This window comes from Camelus ferus, chromosome 19 (genome assembly GCF_009834535.1).
Source record: "Camelus ferus isolate YT-003-E chromosome 19, BCGSAC_Cfer_1.0, whole genome shotgun sequence".
Lineage (NCBI taxonomy): Eukaryota > Metazoa > Chordata > Mammalia > Artiodactyla > Camelidae > Camelus > Camelus ferus.
Genome location: NC_045714.1, coordinates 15,718,998 through 15,736,741, shown reverse-complemented (window position 1 = coordinate 15,736,741; position 17,744 = coordinate 15,718,998). Strand labels below are relative to the sequence as shown.

The following is a 17,744-nucleotide window of genomic DNA, read 5'->3' as shown; positions in this document are numbered from 1 at the left end:
AGGTGCACACCACGTACCAGGGCATGTGTAATTTTCTAAAGCAGTAAAATCACATCTGGTACAGCAGCTGCAACTCGAGTCACCATCTGCTTAAGCTTATAATAATTCGCTATCATTCTCTAAGGTCCACCTGTTTTCTGCACAGGTCAAACAGGTGAGTGGGGGGGAAATCACCACTTCTGCCTCTTAACTCCTTGACGGTGGCACTATTCTCTGAATTCTCTCCAAGAATGCAGGATTGCTTTTAATTTACTATTTTCTTAGGTAGAAGCAAATCTAGTGGCTTCCATTTGACCTCTTCTGTTGTATTAGCCCTCCTCCACAGGTCAGGGAACCAATGCAGGGATTCTGCCAGCTGCGGAGTGTATCTATTCCAGTAATGCATTCCAGAACTGGGGAAATAACCACAGTGGGCCGGCACCCAGTGGACCCACTGTGAAATGGACCTGAGCTAAAGCCTCATTAACTATCTGACTTCTGTAAGCACCACTCTAACTGGCAGACCACAGCGACGCTCCAGATCTCCTGCAATTGCTGTCAGATTCTTGCCACTGTCAGCAGACCTGGAGAAGAAGACGCCTCAGCGTTTAGGGGTTTGTTGTGTGTACCTTCACCAGGATCTTCCCCTATGTTTCTGTTCGTTTTCAGGATCGCATTCTTTCTCAGTCAATGCCCTCATTTTAACAGCAAACACCTTGTGAGGTCGGGAATTCAATTTGCATTGTGTTTTAGCCATTTGCAGGATGAGACCTGGGGTTAGGTTTTCAGAGGTCCTGGCTCCATGGCTATAGGAGACAAGGGTTTAACTTCAGGGCAGACATAAAAACTTTCAGGACATTTGCATGGTGCTTGGGTTGGAAATCTGAATCCCTGGGATGGTAATTTTCTTTTCCCATTTGTCCAGCACAATTAGGAGCAACCAGCCAATCTCGTTACACTTGTTAGTTTGACAAAAGTAATCTCAGGTAGCTTATACATAGTTATCCAGAACCTTGCCTTTGTATAAGTATTTGAATTGGAATACCCACCAGTGAGAGTTTGTGGATCTCTACTGCCATGTCACGCCACGAATTACAGTGCTCTCTTTACTGCTAGAAAGAGTCATTAACGCCTTTAAATTCTGTCAGATTAGGGAACCAATTCATAAAACTCATCTCTAAGATTCCAATCCTCTAGAACCACTCGTGGTACCAAAGTTTGTATTAGTCAGTGCTCTTTAGAGAAACAGAATCAATAAGCTGTACATATGTGTGTGTGTATATATACGTATATATATATACTGAAAGAGATTTATTTTAAGGAATTGGCTCACACCACTATGGGGCTAGCAGTCTGCAATCTGCAGGGCAGGCTGTCAGGCTGAAGATTCAGAGAAGAGCTGATGCTGCAGTCTGGAGGCAGAATGGCTTCTTCCTTGGGGAATCTGAATTTTTTTCTCTTAAATCGATTAAATGACACTCATGCATATTACAGGGGAGAATCTGATTTACTCAGTCTACTGTTTAAATGTTAATCACATCTAAAAATATCTCTACAACAACATCTGGACTGTGTTTGACCAAACACCTGGGTACTGTGGCCTAGCCAAGTCAACGCATACAATTAATCACCACACTAGCTAAAAAATTTTGTAGATGATCTAAAGGAGCAAAGTCTTTTTTGAAACTTAAATTAATTCCCTAGAAGACCAAATGAAAGAAAGAGTAAGAATAAAAACTAGAGAGAGAAAGGTAAACACATGCAAAAACTACAAAAAGGCAGAAGTAAAGAAACAGAGGAAGAGGAAAGCCTTCGAAGACAGATGAGGAAACCACCCCCTGCACCACAGGGGCTCCAGAAAAAGGGAAAGAGTGGACTGAGGGTGAGCAAGGACCCAGTAATGGAAGACACTAACCTGCGGCTAAAGGAAGGCTGGGTCTGCAGACTGAACGGTTCCATGAGTTGTAGGTAAGACTGATAAAGTGAAACACATCTGGTAACATTCCTGAATTTCAGGGAAAAATTAAATGTGATAAGGTTTCAGAATGAAAAAAATGTTTCTTATAGAAGAGTAAGAATCAGATTATCATTATATTTCTCATCTAAAACACTGGAAGCTGGAGAACAGTGAGGTTTAACACCCAGAGAAAACTAAGAGATAAATCCCATAAACCTAAAATCAACAAAGATATTCATTTATCAGGATAAAAAAAAAAAAGGAGAGCTAGCTGCAGACAGGCGGAGTTTGAGACTACATTAACGACTTAGCCCATCTCTAATGAAACAACTAATTAATCAGAACTAAGGGAAGACAGAAAAGGAAACAGCAGAACACAGCAAGCTTGCAGAACACAGCTGTGTATCTGTATAAAGAACGACTGAATCTATCATTTAAGTGCTAAACATGATTTCTTGAAACAGAAAATAACACGCAGCACAGAAAACCCATTAGTGGTCTAAACAAGAATTAACATAGAGAAACACCACTGCAGAGTGCTTAAGCCGAAGTCTGAGTCCCAGGTATGTCTCCTAATTGCAGTGCAGAAAAGTAATTAGTTTCTCTTAGCCTTTTCGTGAAACAAAGATTCTGAGCACCAGCATCACAGGACTGTGATGAGGGTTACAGGAGTCGCAACCTGTGAAGGACTCAGATCAGTGCGGGGCACATCTAACCATATTACTCCTCCTCCTCCTCCTCCTGGCGGGGGTAGTAACAGAAACACACAGAGGCCTCACTGAAGTACTGAGCTTTGTTGACTCTCCCTGAGCCAGCTGATGTTTTTCCAGCTATCTACACTACAATGGGAAAGTGTACAAAATATAAAAAGTGTAATATAGCTTTGTGCTCACAAACCATCTTTTTAACAGGGTATTGAGGTATAACTATCATGCGTGTGCACCCATGAAACCATCACTACAGTACAGATAACTGAGCATCTCCATCACCGCTCAGATGTTCACACCCCGCCCCCCTGCAATCTGTCTGTCTCGCACCACTCCTGCCCTCAAGGCGACCACTAATCAACTTCATGTCAATCTAAATTAGTTTGAATCTTCTAGAATTTTACATAAATGGAATGACATAGCGCATCCGTTTGCTAGGGCTGCCATGACAAAACACCACAGGCTGGGCGGCTTAAACAGTTATTTTCTTATTTTCACAGTTCTGGACACTAGGAGCCCAAGATCAAGGTGTCAGCAGGGTTCACTTCTTCTAAGGCCTCTCTCCTTGGCGTGTAGCTGACCATGCTCTTGTGTCCTCACACAGCCTCACATTCCCTCTCTGCCCAAGCATCCCTGGCTTTTGACACCACTTTTTTGGGTATATGAACATGCAATTGTCCAGTAATGTTTGTTGAAAGATTATCCTTTCCTTACTGATTTGTATCCTTAAATTCAGATACTATCATCTGCTCTGCCCTCCTCATGTGACTGCAGAAAGAACTCAATGAGATATGTGTAAACTTGCTCTGAAAAGTGGAAAACGGCTAGAAATCTAAGTCACTGTCTTTGTTAGTTCTGAGTAAACCCTGACCCAAAGACAGTAACGGAGAAGGTACTGGGCTGAGAGTCAGAGCAGCTGACATGTGCTATGGCCCTGCTCTTTTCTTAGCCTTTAAAATCTCTTTCAGCCTCAGAGCTAGGAAAAATAGTATCTGACGGGTCTGCTTCAGAGGGAGTTTACGAAGCTTATGTAAGAATTCACATTTTAAAATGCCTTGTGAAGTGTAAGGTGCTGCAGAAATGCAAGATACTGTCTTTACACCTGAAAAATCCCTAGACTACATGATGAGGTCCGTTCTTGCTTGACACGGTAGGACAGAGCTGTAATGTGGCTGTGTGCGCTCAAGCTGCGCAAAAAGATCTTAACAATCATAGTTTGACAAACTGATTGTTCCATACCCTTAAAACTTTCTCTCAGAACATTAGAAACTCCCTTTCACTGTTAGTTATAAACATATAGGAAAGTGAAAAAGAGCAAGACTAATACTGATGTAGAACGCTGCAATTTAAAACATTAGAAACACTGAGAATTAGGACATTTAACTTACTCAAAATTTATCAAGAGTAATTTCAATAGCGTGTGCCTCTACTTTTCATTACGTAACTCACAACACGGAGTGAGCTCTTTTCTGTGCCTCGGTGAACTGCTGGACTCCCTTCCAAGTTTGGATCAGTTTCCAACACTTTGTCCTTTGCACTTATGCTACTGTGGAGCAGCTCCAAGAGTTTCTTTAACGTGAAGTGCTTTTTTGCCAGCATCATTTCACCAGGACAGCTTCATCCTTTCTGCCACAAACTCTTCCCGCATTTATGCTGACAAATTCCCCTTCAGCAGGTTATTCTGGCTTCACCTCTGGGGCCTCTTCAATGGGGTGGCAGCCCAACATCTTCTTCTACACCCCTATTGATGTTCTATTAGAATTTCACCCCCAGAGCTATCACTTTTCCTTTCTTTGCTGCAATTCTATCTTCGTTGGCCAACTCTCTCTTCTGATCATCTATTTTTGAGAAGTGTTATGTGGGTTTATCACTGAGAGGCAAGAAGGCAACACAGCCACGTGCTCTGCTGACTGCACACGAGCTGACTAACAGGCACGCACGAGGCACATCTGTGATTTACGTAGTGGTCTGTGGACTGAAAAGCCGGAAGTGAAGTTTGCAGAATACAGCATGGGTGCAGAAGTTTGAGTAGTGCGTTGACGGACTGGTGTTACTTAATCAGACGCAGCAACTGAAATGCATGCATACTGGAGCCAGGCAAACTGAGGACTCCTGTACTTACAGTACCCTGAGAGGTGTGAATTCTCTCATTTAGTTTTCTCAGCATTTGAAGAGGAGAGAAAACTAATTATTGCTCTGGCTTTCTCAATGTGATTCTTCAGAAACCTTGACTATAAATTCAAGAAATGTGTGGTGAAGAAATCAAAGAAATTTACTACAACTGTCACTTAAGTGTGCTCATTTTAGATTAAATTACACTGTGGCATGAGGTAGGAAAATCAGTGGACTTTAAAACAGAACTTGGTTCACTGTTTGGGGAAAACGTCCCAGGAACTCGTCTGGAAACCCGGGAATGTCTGAGGACAGCGCTAACCATCCTGCCTGTGGACTGCTGTTCTCACCTGCAGACCCTGGGTCTGAGCTGCGACGTTTCCCACCTCCCCCCAGTCCTGCTTCAGGCTGATCCCCACAATCCCTGATGGCAAAAGCCAGCTCCTTAGTACCTATTGCTACCTTTCTGAATTCAGTGGCTTCTGTGTACTGGCAGACTCCTTAGTTTGTCTGCAAGTCAAGGGGAGGCCGTCAGCTCTGTCCTGAACGGGCTTTTCTTCAAACTGCAGGGCCTGTGCCTACACTTGCTAAATGTACAGATACGTAGTTACACCACCTCCTAGTGAGTTTTCCAGTTGTTGGATATACTGTGTAGTGTATAATTCGGATCCTTAAGGCTGTCCATTTATCTCTGTTTCAAAAATCTGAAGTCGGCTAGCATATACTGAGCTCAGTGTGTGAAATTTAAATGTAAATACATTAGCATGCCTCGTGTTTGTGGATTTGCATTCCCAGTGACTGACCTACTCAGTGACTCAGTGGGTCAGCTGACATAAGTAGGGGGTCCTTGTGAGGGGGCTTGGGCCAGTGGGCAGGGTTCTGTGCCTCTCAAACATTTGCTTTTCGCTCGCCTCTAAGCAGGACAGGAAAAGCTTGTTTCCCTTTGGCTATCGGGACCTTTACCAGGATTAGCTAAATGCACGGCTTTGGGTTTAGGAAAATAAGGCCTTGAGTTGCCTACCTTTATGGGGCCGTCGCCTAACTCACTGCGTTTGCAGCGTTTCTTTTCCAGGTTCTGTTGAATAAGCCTTTGGGGCATAAGCCCTTTTGTGCTCCAGGAGGACTTTCCTTACAGTTGCATTTGCGGGGCGCTGCTTGTGTGCTCAGAATTAAAAAGGTTTTGCTATTTTGCATCAGTATTGGCCTTTTTCCCTCCAGCCCTGCTAATTGATCCCTTTTAATAAACTGAATGTTTGGTTAAAAAAAAAAAAAAGAACTAAAGAACTTGGTTGAATTACAGTTGATTTTCTTTTAAGAGAAAAGCAAAAAATTTTACATGATTTTCTGTAGTTTTAATCATTTAACTACTTTTTCATATCTTGGCATCTTTTTAGTTGTCACTCTTCTTGTACCCTGAATAGAGTTCACACAAGATCAAATGTTAAACGTACCCCATATCCTAAAACAAGTTTCTCAAAATCCTGACAGTCTCATTTTAAAGGCCTGTTTGCATTCAGTCTCCCTGAGGACTAACTGCACATGCAGACACAGGAATTATATGATTGGGGCCTTTTATGTAACTGGCCTCTTGGAGTGACAGCAAATTGTTGGTATTATCTCTTAAAATGTCTAATAATGGTTTATCACCCCGATTTCAGAACTATTCATCAATGTATTTCTACACACTCTCCCCTAAAAGATAGAAGAATAAATTATTTTAACTATCCCGGGAAGGTAGTGTTACTTTTATAAACATAAAGTTATTTTAGATCCTAATGAACCAACAAACATGAAGGTATTTATCCAATGACGGCAGTCACTGTATTCTACTCTGATTTTCATGACAACCACCTCAACAGGAGAAACAGCAACGTAAACAGATAATTTAAACACAGCTTGGTAAGTGGGGGAGGGTAGTCACAAGATGGTATGGGACTATTAGAGAAGCACCATACCCAGCTTTGTGGGAAACAAGGACAGTCTGGTTAGGCTAGCTCTGAAAGACAGCAGGAACCACCTCAGCAAAGGAGGGAGGACGGACGGTTCTTGCAAGAACCACAGACTCAAAGTCCTGGAGACAAGAGACAGAGAACGATGAGTTCCGGAAACCAGAAGTTGTTCTGTGGGAGAGCCGAGGCTAGAGAGGTAACACTTGTGCCGTGCTGAAGAACTTGGCCGTGACAGCAGCAGAGCTGTCGCTGAAGAAGCACGTTCAAGGGACAGTAACGTGCTCTGATTCATGTTTTAGGGACTCGTTTCAGCAGCTGCTGTGAGCAGATGGGAGTGGAGGCCGTGAAGAAGACAGAGGCCAGCTGAGAGACAAACAGGCTCAACTGAAGTCAGCAGCAGTGGGAACTGAGAGATGGGGAGGATTCTAGAGGCACTAAGGAGGTGGAATCAAAAGGACTTTGTGACCACTTTGGATACTGCAGGTGACTCAGGGTTTTCTGGATGGACAGATAAGTGGTTATACTAAATAAAATACAGAATAAAGGAGGAAGGTCATGTTGTAGGAAGAAAAATGGTTATTTAATTTGGAAAAATTTTGACTTTGAAAGGAACGTGAGGCATATAATGAGACTTCCTGCCTCAGAGTAAAACTATGTTGTTTTGTGTCTGCTCTTTGGATGGTCTGAGACTGGTAACTCTGTACCTGGGTGGGGAGGCAGCGACACTGGCTTCCCCTGCACAGGGAAGCAACGTGTAACCCTCAGGCAACAACCAAAGGGCAGCCTCCTGTTAGAGGGGAGACTGAAAGCTTTATTGTCCAGGACAAAGGGTACAAATAGCCCCACTGTATTTGTGTGTCTGAACAAAAAAACGGCCAGGAAACGTCTCAGATGGTTAAACATTATGTTTTAGATGGTTCATGGCCTGAGGAGTAGCAATACGTAAGCACAAGGTTGCAGGACTTGTGTAATAACCCTGTGACAGTGACTGGGAGATTCACCTGGGACAGAAGACTTGATCCTCACCCTTTTCTAGTACACCCAAAATGGGCCCAGGCCACCCACTGCCAGCTGCCAGAGCTCTCCATCACGGTCACTGGTCAGAATGCCTAATACTGAAAGCCACACAACCCACTTTTTATCTTTTCCCAAACGTAAATAGGAAGATATTTTAAACCACTTTTTGCTTACATGGAAGAATATCTTGATATCTGTTTTTGTGTCTGTTGTGTAGTTCATTCCCAGAGCTGAACACAGCAGGCAGATTCTTAGATCTCAAAGCCTTTAAAAGGTAAGAAATGTAAGTTATGTATTTACTATAGCAAAACAGAAAGAAAGAAAGGAAGAAATCTGTCTTTGTGTAGCATTCATGATTCTTAGTCCCTATATGACATCACCTGATGTTGAACGTGTTGTATGATAGAGAAGTCAGAACCTCACTGAAAAAATACTATATAGAACATCTAAAATTTGAGATATCAATCAATAAGTTGCTTGAAAAGGAAATGTTAAACTCTCTGGAGATACTTTTCCCCTTCAACTTCAAGATTTTTCCTTTTTCACATTAAAAAAAAAAGCCAGTACAGAATATTTACTTCTTAGGACTTACCCCTAAATGTATCATTTTATAAAGAAAAACAATAAAATAACAGCAACAAAAACATATAAACAAAAAATATAAATTCTCACAATTTACTCCTTGCCCCATGAAGAAATTACAGCTAGGATACTAATTAAAGAATTCTTCTTTTCAAAAACTTTCTTTAACAACTGCAAATTCAACATTTATTGAACATTTAGTATGTACTCATCACTGTCCTAGGTATCAAAATAAAATATAAACCTGAAAATGGCCTCATCCTTAAGACGTTAACAGAGCAGCTAGAGACAGACACGTGATCAATGCACAGACACACTAGTGTAAATGACAGCACAAGACTGCACCTGACAGCACAGGAAGGAGAGCCCTGAACTGGCCCTTCCTGAGTCACAGGAAGCCAGGCACACGGAAGTCTGTGTGTGGAAGGACAGCAGAGCAGAGGTGCACAGGTACCACAGCAGGCAGGAGAACAGCAACAAAGGCCCGGAGGCACACGTCCTCTCTGGGGAACAGTTCACAGTACAGCAGCAACAGCCCAGAGCACACGACTTGGCCCAAGGGAAACCAGAACTAACCAGGAAGGCCTGGTTTCATATGCAGAAGGAACTGTGATGTATCCAGTCCTGCTCTACCAGAGTATTTGTGGATAAAGCCTGAGAGCCCGTACTTTTCAAAAGCTCTTCAGTAACTCTCGGGTAGCCAGCTTGGCGCTACCGGTCTTTTAAGTTACTGTTTGGCAACTACTGCCACGGGGAATGAGGAGCCAGTGAAGGTTTTAAGCAGTAGGCTAATATGATCAGGCTTTTACCTTTTACTCTTTCTGCAAACCAATTCTAAAATTAACCTGGAAAAAAAACATCTGTAGGAAGAATTTTGTAAAAGAGTAATGAGGGAAGACTAGTCTTAATAGATAGTAAAATAAAATGTAACGTGATGCTAATTTTAAAAGTTTGGTACCAGTACATGAATAAACAAATTAATGGAAAAAAAATTAAAGTAAGTGCAGAGCTTCAGTATATGATAAAAGTGGCATTTCACACCACTGAAGGGACAAGCGAACCTTGGGACATCTGATTAGCTACATAACGCTGGATCCCAAATACCTTAAAAATTAAATTCTAGCTGGGTAAAAGACTTACACATTAACAAAATTCATAAAAGTATTAAAAAAAAAGTATTATGTAACTGTTACGTTCCCAGCGTGAAAGGGAAAATCCTACAGGATGCAGAAAACCCAGGAGCCCAAAAAGAAAAGACTGCCACGTCCGACCACAAAAAGCAGCCACTTCTGTTTGGTAAACGTGTGCACACGTGTGTAATACAAAAACAAACCGGAAGATTTCACCAAATAGAACACATACAAAAGGGTTATTTATTCATTACATAAAGAGTTATTAATTGATAGGAAACTGAGCAAAGAATTAGAATTAAAAGCATATGGAAAGCTATTTGTTTGTTCTCACATAAAGATATGCCAATTAGATCATCAATAAGGAATCATTTGTCATTTAAAGGATGAGCAAAGATCCAAAAATTTGATAACACAAAATATGGCTGTCTTTCTAGGAATTTGTTCTAGAGAATACTAACACGTATGCACATGCACATGAAGAGGGGTGGTTCTTATTCATAATAGCAAAGACCAGAATAACCTAAAGGTCCATCGTAGGGGACTATTTAAAGAAAAGGTCTTTATTCACATAATTAACTACCATGCAATACTTAAGATACAGCTATATGCGCTGACAATATACTTGGAAATTACTTATGTGGAACTTTTTTAATAAAAAGAAAAGAAAGGGTGAAATAGTGAGTAAAGTACAAGCCAATTTTTCTGAAAGTTTATACGACAAACTTTATGGTGGAAAGGGGGCCTAGGGAGTCACGGGAGAAAGAGAGAGACTTCGTTTTATAACATTTTATGCTATTTGACTCTTTTACTATGTACATCTACCACTTTTAAAACATAGAAACAATTGACTCAATCAGAAAAAAGAAAAGAAATAGAAATCTTCTGGTTGTGATGTGGAAAGAGATCACATACAGAATTTGTTAAGACCAAAATATTTACCGTAAATTCCTCGATGATTTCAAATTCTGATACTTTTCTCTCAAGCATTTCAAAATAACACTTCATGGTTGAATTCTCATGACTACTGAATGTTAATGGTCTAACCAGAGCCAACTGAGCTAGCTCCATTTCGGAAACAATTTCCATACCTAAGAAAGAGAAAATTTCACATGTCTAAGTTACATATATATATATATATATATATATATATATATATATATATATATACACACACACACATATAAAGGGAGATTTTATTTTTATTTTTGTCATCTTCTCTTAAGTAAAAACACAGCCACTTAAGAATTAATGGGGAAGAGAGAAGATGGCGGAGTTGAAGGTCGCTCGCAGCTCACCCTCTCCCACAAATGCACCAAGACCCACATCCACAGACCCACTCAGCCAACCAGAGCACCTGTGGAACTCCGACAGAACATCGCCCTCTTCAAAAGATAAAGACGCCAAAAATCTGGTAGGAGAAAAGGAAAAAAGAAAGAACAAAAGGCAAAGCAGCGCGGGACGGGTCCCGCGGGGAGGGAGCAGCAAAGGAGGACTGGCGCTCGTTCGCTGGGTCTCCCCTCTCCAACTGAGAGGCCAGCGGGACGGAGGGGGAACCTCCGAGGCTTGGATCTATACGGAGCAGCCCTTGACTGACAGAACTAAGCTAAACGGGCACATAGGGTCCCCCTGACACCCAGCCTGAAACGCGGGCCAGCAGCTGCGGGCAGGGCCAGGCTGCACAAGCCGGGCAGAGGATGGGGGCGGCTGCACGGAGGCAGCCCTGGGGGACTACAAGGGGCTGCGCACCGTGGCTGTGGGTGCACAGGGCAGAACAACCTGGGACCTCCATAAAACAGCAAGGTTGATGTGCTCTCGGGGGAAGGGTGCACACCCCCATCTCTGAAAACCCGCGGAAAGTATTCGGGGGAAGAGAGGCGGGGCTCAGGCACAGCCGCCATATCCTCCAGCGCTTAGCATCCAGGCGGGGGCGGGGGCGAAACCTGCATCGGCACCAAAGGGCTTAGCAGCCTCAAAGGCCAGACTGAGACTGGCCTGCAGCCCGGGGCAGATAGGATCCTTCCATCCTGGTCCCTCAGAGAACTTGCTCCACAAAGACAAACAAGGAGCTGGGTTTTGGCCCAGAGCAGGGACAAGGCTATCCCTCGGTCTTCCCCGAGCCCACCTGCGGAGCGCTGACCAGGACAGAGTGCGCAGCCGCACAGAGCAGCGGAGTTACCGGCGGCGGCGCAGGTAGAGCGAGAGCGGCCCCCCGCCTTTCCGGCAGGAACACAGCCCCTGACCGAGGTGCTGGGAGGGGGCACGACCCGCCCTCCTACCCGGCCAGTCTGCAACATCTGACCGCGGCATCGGGAGGGGCAGTGACTCGCCCGCCCACAGCAGAGGAAAGTTGCACCTGACCCAGTGTTAGGAGGAGGCGCGATCTGCTTGCCGACAGGTGCTGGGAGCAGCACAGAAGAGGGCGCCAACGGAGGGCCTCTGAAAACAGTAAGCTGAGCTTCCAAAACAGGACGAAGACAGAAAGACTTCACATTAAAAGCACACAGACTCCAGGAGAACACTGACAACCCCCACCCCCCCCTTTTTTTTAATCTGTTTTTACCTGTTCTATTTTCTATTACCCTCTTAACTTTTACTTCTTAATTCATTTCTATTTCTCTTGGGTTTTGATGTCCTGTTATTGATTAGACACAGGTCTCAAATACATCTATTCATCCCCCCCCCCTTTTTAAAAAAGTTTTAAAAGGACGTCTCAACCCGGTTGATATTCTGCTTCAACTCGCTCTTCTATTATTCATTATACACTGTTTTCAAACCCTCTTTCTCCCTTCTTTTAAAATTCTTTCTCTCTCTCTCTTATTTTTTTCTTTTTTTCCTAAGTTCTATTCCTAAATAGTTATTAGATAGATAAACTCCTTAAGGACCAAAATAGACAACTGATACTCCATAAACCACAGTGCCAGAGAGGTATGAGCAAGATGAAGAAGCAGAGAAACCTTTCCCAATTAAAAGAACAAGAGAAATCCCCTGAAAGAAAGATCAATGAAATAGATATCGATAGCCTACTAGATCAAGATTTCAAAAAAGGAGTGATCAAATTGCTGAAGGAATTAAAAGAGATAGTGTTTAGAGATACAAAATATGTCAAAAATGAAATTGAAGCTATAAAGAAGAGCCAAGTATAATGGGTAAACTCATTGACAGAGATGAGGAATGATCTAATAGCTGTGCAAAGCCGACTAGATAATGCAGAGGAACGAATTAGTGACCTAGAAGATAGGACAATAGAAAGCACCCATTCAGAAGAGCTACAAGATAAGCAAATAAAAAATAATGAAAATAGCATAAGGGACCTATGGGATAATATAAAGCATCCCAATCTTCGCATAATAGGGGTCCCAGAAGGGGAAGAAAGATCAAAGGGGATTGAAAAGGTTTTTGAAGAAATCATGACTGGAAACTTCCCAAACTTAAGGAAGGAATCAGATATCCAAGTACAGGAAGCTCAGAGGGTCCCAAACAGGAAGAACCCAAATAGACCCACACCAAGACATATCATAATCAAGATGGCCAGAGTCAAGGATAAAGAAATGATTCTAAAGGCAGCAAGAGAAAAGCAAAGGGTGAGTTACAAGGGAACCCCCATAAGGCTCTCAGCTGATTTCTCTACACAAACACTACAGGCCAGAAGGGAGTGGCAAGATATATTCAAAGCCCTGAATGAAAAAAAGATGCAGCCTAGGATACTTTATCCAGCAAGGCTATCCTTTAGGATAGAAGGAGAAATAAAGAGTTTCACAGACAAAAAAAAAAAAAAAAAAGCTGCAGGAGTTTAGCAACACTAAACCCATGCTAAAAGAAATATTGAAAGGGCTATTCTAAATAGAAAAGCAGCAGGATGCTACAGAAATGAGAAACTCATAACTGGAAAGCTGATAACTCATGAATTACAAATAAAGTAAACACGAAATTATAAAAGAAGACATACAAATCACAGAGTGGGAGAGGGAGGCAGGGAAATACAGAATATATTTTTTTCTTTCTTTTTAAAATTTTTTTTAATGGTAGGATGGGTTTGAGATCATGTTACTATCAGTTTAATAAAAACAGTTATAGTAATGGGCTAATAGATTTACAAAAAAGGGTAACCACAAGCCAAAAACTTAGAGGGAGTCACAAAAACTAAATAAAACCCATGATAATACAAAGGAAAATCACCAAACCACTAAAGGAAGAAGAAAGGAACAAAGAGGAAATACCAAATCAACTGCAAAGAAAAGTTCAAAATGGCAATAAACACACATCTATCATTAATTACTGTAAATGTTAATGGACTAAATGCTCCAGTCAAAAGATATAGAGTGGCAGACTGGATAATAAAGCAAGAACCTTCAATATGCTGCATACAAGAGACCCACTTTAGGGAGAAGGACACATATAGATTGAGAGTGAAAGGATGGAAAAGGATATTCCATGCAAATGGAAAAGCCAAAAAAGCAGGTGTTGCAGTACTGATTTCAGACAAAATAGACTTTAAAACAAAGGCCACAAAGAAAGATAAAGAAGGACACTTTATAGTCATTAAAGGAATGATACAAGAGGAGGATATTACACTCGTTAATATATATGCACCCAATATAGGAGCACCTAAGTACATACAAGAATTACTAACAGAGATAAAGGGGGATATTGATGGGAAAATAATCATAGTTGGAGATTAACACTGCATTAACATCACTAGACAGATCTTCCAGACAGAAAATAAACAAGGCAACAGAGAAATTAAATACTACAATAGAAAAAGTAGATTTGGTGGATATTTTCAGAGCATTACACCCCCCAAAAATAGGATATACATTATTTTCAAGTGCACATGGAACATTTTCCAGGATCGATCATGTACTTGGGCACAAAAGAAACCTCAACAATTTTAAGAAGATAGAAATTATCTCAAGCATCTTTACTGACCACAATGCCATGAAACTGGAAATCAACAACAGAGAAACAAAGGAGAAAAAAAGGAAAGCATGGAGATTAAACAATATGTTATTGAAAAAACCAATGGGTCAATGAGGAAATCAAAGTTGAAATTAAAAAATACCTTGAGACAAATGATAATGAAAGCACAACCACTCAAAACCTATGGGACACAGCAAAGGCAGTGCTAAGAGGGAAGTTTATAGCGATACAGGCCTTCCTCAAAAAAGAAGAACAATCTCAAATAAACAATTTAACCCACCACCTGAATGAATTAGAAAAAGAAGAACAAAAAGCCCCAAAAAGCAGCAGAAGGAAGGAAATAATAAAGATCAGAGAGGAACTAAATACAATAGAGATGAACAAGACCATAGAAAAAATCAACCAAACCAAAAGCTGGTTTTTTGAAAAAGTAAATAAAATCGACAAACCTCTGGCCAAACTCACAAAGAAGAAAAAGGGGAGAGCACAAATTAGCAAAATAAGAAAGGAAAATAGAGAAATCACAACAAATAAAATAGAAATACAGAATATCATACGAGAATATTATGAAAAACTATATGGAACCAAACTGGATAACCTAGAGGAGATGGACAAGTTTCTGGAAACATACTGTCCACCAAGACTGAATCAAGAAGAAACTTACCACCTGAACAATCCGATCACTAGAAATGAAGTCGAAATAGCAATTAAAAACCTCCCTACAAATAAAAGTCCAGGACTGGATGGCTTCACCGGGGAATTCTACCAAACATACAAAGAAGAACTCATACCAGTCCTTCTCAGACTCTTCCAGAAGACTGAAAAGGAGGGAATACTCCCAAACTCATTCTATGAAGCCACCATCACCCTGATACCAAAACCAGGCAAAGACACTACAAAAAAAGAGAATTATAGGCCAATATCACTGATGAACATAGACGCCAAAATCCTCACCAAAATTTTAGCAAATAGAATCCAACAACACATAAAAAAGATTATACATCATGACCAAGTGGGGTTCATCCCAGGGACACAAGGCTGGTTCAACATATGCAAATCAATCAATGTAATACATCACATCAACAAGAGAAAGGACAAAAACCACATGATCATCTCAATCGATTCAGAAACAGCATTTGATAAAGTTCAACACCCATTTATGATAAAAACTCTCGCCAAAGTGGGTAGAGAGGGAACATATCTCAACATAATAAAAGCTATATATGACAAACCTGCAGCCAGCATAGTACTCAATGGTGAAAAACTCAAAAGCTTCCCACTAAAATCTGGGACAAGACAAGGATGCCCACTATCACCACTCCTATTCAACATAGTCCTGGAAGTCCTAGCCACAGCAATCAGGCAAGAGAGAGAAATAAAAGGGATCCAAATTGGAAAAGAAGAGGTAAAAGTGTCACTATATGCTGACAACATGTTACTATATATAGAAAACCCTAAAAGGTCGACACAAAAGCTACTAGAGCTGATTGAAGAATTCAGCAAGGTAGCAGGTTACAAAATTAATGTTCAAAAATCAGTTGCATTTCTTTGCACTAACGATGTATCAATAGAAAAAGAAAGTAAAGAAACAATCCCCTTTAAAATAGCACCCAAAGTAATAAAATATCTGGGAATAAATCTAACCAAGGAGGTAAAAGAATTATACACAGAAAACTAGAAACCATTGATGAAGGAAATTAAAGAAGACTTTAAAAAATGGAAAGATATTCCATGCTCTTGGATTGGAAGAACCAATATTGTTAAAATGGTCACACTGCCCAAGGCAATCTACAGATTTAATGGAATCCCTATCAAATTACCCAGGACATATTTCACAGAACTAGAACAAATCATAATCAAATTTATATGGAACCATCAAAGACCTAGAATTGCCAAAGCATTACTGAAGAGAAAGAAAGAGGCTGGAGGAATAACTCTCCCAGACTTCAGACAATACTACAGAACTACAGTCATCAAGACAGCATGGTATTGGTACAAAAACAGACATATAGACCAATGGAACAGAATAGAGAGCCCAGAAATGAACCCACAAACTTTTGGTCAACTAATCTTCAACAAAGGAGGCAAGAATATACAATGGAATAAAGACAGTCTCTTCAGCAAATGGTGTTGGGAAAACTGGACAGCAGCATGTAAAATAATGAAGCTAGAACACTCCTTTACACCACATACAAAAATCAACTCAAAATGGATCAAAGACTTAAACATAAGACAAGATACAATAAACCTCCTAGAGGAAAACATAGGCAAAGCATTATCTGACATACATATCAAAAATGTTCTCCTAGTAGAAATAAAAGCAAGAATAAAGAAATGGGATGTAATGAAACTTACAATCTTCTGCACATCAAAGGAAACCAGAAGTAAAACAAGAAGAAAACCTATGGAATGGGAGAAAATATTTGCAAATGAAACCGACAAAGGCTTGATCTCCAGAATATATAAGCAGCTCATAAGACTCAATAAGAAAAAAATAAACAACCCAATCCAAAAATGGGCAGAAGACCTAAACATGCAATTCTCCAAGGAAGACATACAAATGATCAAAAGGCACATGAAAAAATGCTCAATATCACTAATTATCAGAGAAATGCAAATCAGAACTACAATGAGGTATCACCTCACACCAGTCAGAATGGCCGTCATTCAAAAATCCACAAATGACAAATGCTGGAGAGGCTGTGAAGAAAAGGGAACCCTCCTAGACTGCTAGTGGGAATGCAGTTTGGTGCAGCCACTGTGGAAAACAGTGTGGAGATTCCTCAAAAGACTAGGAATAGACTTACCGTATGACCCAGGAATCCCGCTCCTGGGCATATATCCAGAAGGAACCCTACTTCAGGATGACACCTGCACCCCAATGTTCATAGCAGCACTATTTACAATAGCCAAAACATGGAAACAGCCTAAATGTGCATCAACAGATGACTGGATAAAGAATAAGTGATATATTTATACAATGGAATACTACTCAGCCATAAAAATCGACAACATAGCGCCATTTGCAGCAACATGGATGCTCCTGGAGAATGTCATTCTAAGTGAAGTAAGCCAGAACGAGAAAGAAAAATACCATATGAGATCGCTCATATGTGGAATCTAAAAAACAAAAACAAAAACAAACAAACAAACAAAAACAAAGCGTAAATACAGGACAGAAATAGACTCATAGACAGAGAATACAGACTTGTGGTTGCCAGGGGGGTGGAGGGTGGGAAGGGATAGACTGGGATTCAAAATTGTAGAATAGATAGACAAGATTGTACTGTATAGCACAGGGAAATGTACACAAAATGTTATGATAACTCACAGAGAAAAAAATGTGACAATGAGTGTGTATATGTCCATGAATGACTGAGGAACTGTGCTG

The 17,744-nt window shown here is 40.9% G+C and overlaps 1 protein-coding gene across 2 annotated transcripts in view; it reads right to left on the bottom strand.

Moving 5' to 3' along the window:
* The window catches only part of LOC102520095 (tyrosine-protein phosphatase non-receptor type 20), a 91,638-nt gene that overhangs the window by 18,954 nt on the left and 54,940 nt on the right, over positions 1-17,744 (bottom strand). The window contains exons 9-10 of one of the 2 annotated variants that reach the window (XM_032461678.1): positions 10,376-10,524; positions 7,896-7,986 (exon numbers count right to left, since the gene is read on the bottom strand). The exons of the other annotated variant lie outside the window; for it this stretch is intronic. Of the exons in view, the coding sequence (XP_032317569.1) occupies positions 7,896-7,986; positions 10,376-10,524 (240 nt within the window). The remainder of the gene's footprint in view (positions 1-7,895; positions 7,987-10,375; positions 10,525-17,744) is intronic. 2 annotated transcript variants of the gene reach the window in all.